This window comes from Cryptotermes secundus, unplaced genomic scaffold (genome assembly GCF_002891405.2).
Source record: "Cryptotermes secundus unplaced genomic scaffold, Csec_1.0 scaffold1061, whole genome shotgun sequence".
NCBI lineage: Eukaryota > Metazoa > Arthropoda > Insecta > Blattodea > Kalotermitidae > Cryptotermes > Cryptotermes secundus.
The window spans coordinates 128,251-132,230 of NW_019727416.1; the positions used below are offsets into that span (position 1 = coordinate 128,251).

The 3,980-nt window shown below is 41.6% G+C and overlaps 1 protein-coding gene across 1 annotated transcript in view; it reads right to left on the minus strand.

Moving 5' to 3' along the window:
* Nucleotides 1-3,980, minus strand: part of LOC111864775 (28S ribosomal protein S5, mitochondrial) — a 34,440-nt gene that overhangs the window by 18,131 nt on the left and 12,329 nt on the right. The window contains exons 4-5 of the mRNA XM_023852284.2: nucleotides 2,912-3,139; nucleotides 2,651-2,685 (exon numbers count right to left, since the gene is read on the minus strand). Coding sequence (XP_023708052.1) covers nucleotides 2,651-2,685; nucleotides 2,912-3,139 — 263 coding nt within the window. The remainder of the gene's footprint in view (nucleotides 1-2,650; nucleotides 2,686-2,911; nucleotides 3,140-3,980) is intronic.

The following is a 3,980-nucleotide window of genomic DNA, read 5'->3' on the forward strand; positions in this document are numbered from 1 at the left end:
TCTTTTAAGTATTTGATATAGCGAATTTTATTTCACATTCGCACTTACAATCACCCAAATTACAGATTTACGATTACTGCTATCTGCAGTATCACAAATAGTACACTCCAAATGCCAGAATACAACTGACTAGTTGCCGGCTAACTCAGAACTAACTCGGAGGTAGCTTGAGGACTAACTGTGAATAGCCTTCGCTGCTCCTCATGTAGCCTCGATCGGACAATACAGAAAAAGGGCCACGTAATAAGCACCCTTGTTGCCTGGCGCTGTGTTGCTAGCAACGCTAGCGGTAGTAACCGCTGTTACTACCGTCGTCTCTCGCAATCCTGGTTACCCACGCTGCCTAGCAACCCGCGGTACACTTGGTGACGTAATCGCTGTTGACTCGCGTTGCCTAGCAACCAGGATGCTAGGACTCGGCTAACTTCGGCTCACTTCGGCTTCGCTCGGCGCATCACGGGTGGGGGGGGGGGGGCGTCATCCATAGCTCAACATGTCACAATATTTTAGATACCTTAAATTGTACTGATGAAATTTAAGTTAAATAGGTGGCATTATCATGCGTTTTGCATGTTTATAATTACTGTTATGATGGTGAATTGTTATTATGTATGAGGTCTTCTGTTATAACGTAGTTCTCTGGATGTTTTTAAACTTATATTTGTACTTTCTGTATTCTGTTATGACACTGTCCTTATGGATATTTAAACTATGGACGTGTTCTATATCTGAGGCAATATCGCCAAATGTAGATCTTGTGAACAAATAAAAAATGAGTGAATGAATGAAATCACTGCTGTCCCTCTCTCAGATGAACATGAAATAAATAACAACATGGACTTATTTTATGTGTGATTTATGTAATACTGCTGTCAGTATTTCTTACTGATGATTTGTGAATAATAAACAGGAAAAGCTGTATTTGGAAGTGTTAATGTGCAGTTTGAATCTTGGCCAGGTCACCAGCTAACTTGACAGTGGCTTCTTAAGTCCCTCCAGGCAGATTCCAAGATGATTCCTCACTTGGGCCATTACTGCTCCCTTCCAATTCATCATTCATCTGTTATGCTACCATCTGATCCTACATAGGTGTGATACTGACAGCATCCTTAAATAACCAACTTAAGAAAATAAAGAAAAGAAATACTCTACCACCAGCTCCACCTGCAACCTGTGGATGTGCCATACTGTGATGAGGGAACATGCCATGACTATGAAGTAAGGTAAAGCTGTCCCTGTGCTTCATTAGATAAGCACTATGCCATGAAGACATGTGGGGGAGTGGTGGTATAGCTCCACCATTCTTGAACTGGGTACTAGATGGAGGCGCGTAGTCAGCTCCATGCCCCTGCCACTTTATCTCCCAGGGAAACAGCCCCAGTACCCATCGAATAAGAGGCTGCGTGGGCTCCAGAGCCAGTCTGGATGTTGTGCAGAAGAGAAAAATTTTGCACTGCCGGGAATCGAACCCAGGCCATCCAGCCTATAGCCAGGCACTGTAGTGACTAAGCTATCCCTGCTTCATGAATATGAAATACTGATTAAAAATTTCTTTATGTTGGTGTTTTTTTTTTCCTAAAGGGGAAAGTGTTTTATTATGTGCAACTAGGATGTGAGGACAAAATATTTTAAGTTTATCAACAAAAAATAAACCTTTCAAATACTGAAAGTGACTGTTGACTTGCATGGCTTCATATTGACCACAGCACTTATTTTATTCTTTTAGTAATGTTGGGGGGAGGGGGTTGTTAAAAGCGGTACAGTGTACCATTGCACACTACAAGCAAGAAGCCTTTTAGAACTGCCTGACTGGTTCAGTTAGTTCGCGTCAGTCATTGGGTAGTACTTTATTTAATGTTTGCAAAAGCAAGTTACTCTCACCCATATTAGTCATTCTATAATTCACAAATAAATAAATTGCAGAAATGGGTATGCATAATCCTATTTTAGTAACATAAAGCACCTACTTACTAAAGTTTTTAAAACTCTAGATAAAGAGCAACACAGAACAACCAGGGGAGGACAGATAATGAGTTACAACCCAGTAGTGAAGCCACTGCTAATAAAAAGGCCTGGTAAAAGCTATCCCTGTAACAGGCCATGAAGGCCCATAGGGTTGTGAGACATTGAGGGTCCCACATTATCTAGACAGTCTGCTCAAAGATGGCTGTAAGTTTGTCAGCCTTATGTGCCAGCCACCCTTTACCCCCCAGGAAGATTCCTGGTACTTATTTCCATTAGAGTCTGAGTCAACCCCAGGGTCATAATGCAGCTGAAAGGATTAGGTCAACTGAAAAAATCCACCTCATCGAGACTTGAACTCATGACCTTCCTACTTGTAGCACAGTGCCTCAACCATGCTACTGCGTGCCCCCAGAAAGGCCCAGTATTAGACACAAACCTGAGTCAGTTCTGTCCCCGTCCCATCATTCCAGCCGATTTCACTGAGACCTTCATGACATCCTCCTGCCACATCCTATTCTTTGCGGCCACTATTCAGGAGGTTTCCTCAGTAAAACTGTGTTCATTTCTTATCTCCCCACCTATACAGACTTTACTATCTTAACAGCAAGTCGTGACTATTCTTATCATCTACAAATGTGCAAGCTCTTTGTCCTACATCCATAAAATTGTGAATAACAGTGCTTACCTCTAACACTCTTGTATCAAAACCATCAAATGTTTCTGCAAATAAGAAGGGGTTTATTAATTCAACAGAGAGAACATGTATTACTTCATTACACATTATTAAAACTTTAAATATAATGCAAGTGCAATAAATTGTGACTACCACATTTTGGAGTGCTAAAATTACAAACAACCCAACATATCTATAAACTTTAATGGAACCAACAGTAAATTCTAGCAGGAGGGATTAGAATATATCTACAAAATAAACCAGTATTTGTACCTTCCCCAACTGGATCTGGTGGACCAATACTCCTACCGGGCATCTTTACTCCTGACCAGCCCCGTTCTATAGGACTTAATTTGAGAGGCCGGAAATTGCCCATATCGTCCCGCAATTTTATTAGCTTCTTCTCACGTTCTGGATCTTCTGGCAATTTTTGCTGCTGTACCAGCTCTCTGCCTCGTAACACTGGCACAGTCAAGCCAGGCCATATGATGTTATCTCTGCCTGGAATTGGATGATAAAGCCAACAACTTAAACATTTTACAAAGCACTATCCAACCATTCTGTATGAACATACAAAACTCATGATACAAGGTGATGAAAACTAACAGTTACTCAGCTAGTCAAGAAAAACTTTGTTTCTGAACAGTGAAAGTTCATACTGTGTTCTCAAAACCATGCCACGAAACTCTGTCCCAAGCCAGCTGTTTCACACCCCACATCTCTAATACCCATGTTAATATTATGACAATATACAGAGTGATTCAGAAAGATGGACACAATTTCAACTGACTATATTTCCTGAACTATACGTTGCATTTGAGTTCTGTAAAGTACATTTGAAAGAGGATGTTACAAAGTTTCTAGTACTACCGCTAGTGCCCTCCATCACTGCGTCAGTTGTAAGCGAGATTGCTACTGATCAACACAAGACTTTTTGCATTCGTGAGTTCAGTAAAAGTGAGTCTGCGACTGCGGTGCAGCGTGCCTTTCGTCGTAAATTTAACATCCAACCTCCAACGAGGAAGAGCATTTATCGTTGGAATAAACAATTTGATTAAACTGGCTCTCTGTGTAAGGGTAAAATCCCGGGCCGATCACGTGTATCGGAGGAGAACGTGGAGTGCATTCGAGTGAACTTTGAGCGCAGCCCAATGAAGTCAACCCGTAGTGCTAGTAGAGAACTTGGACTATCGCAAACAACTGTGTGGCGTGTACCACCTCTTCCCACAAATTTGAATGACCTAAGAAACTGTATCACAGCTGCGGTGAACTCAGTGACGCAAGATATTTGTCATCGAGTGTAGGATGAATTCAGCTACCGTCTAGATGTTATCCGTGCAGC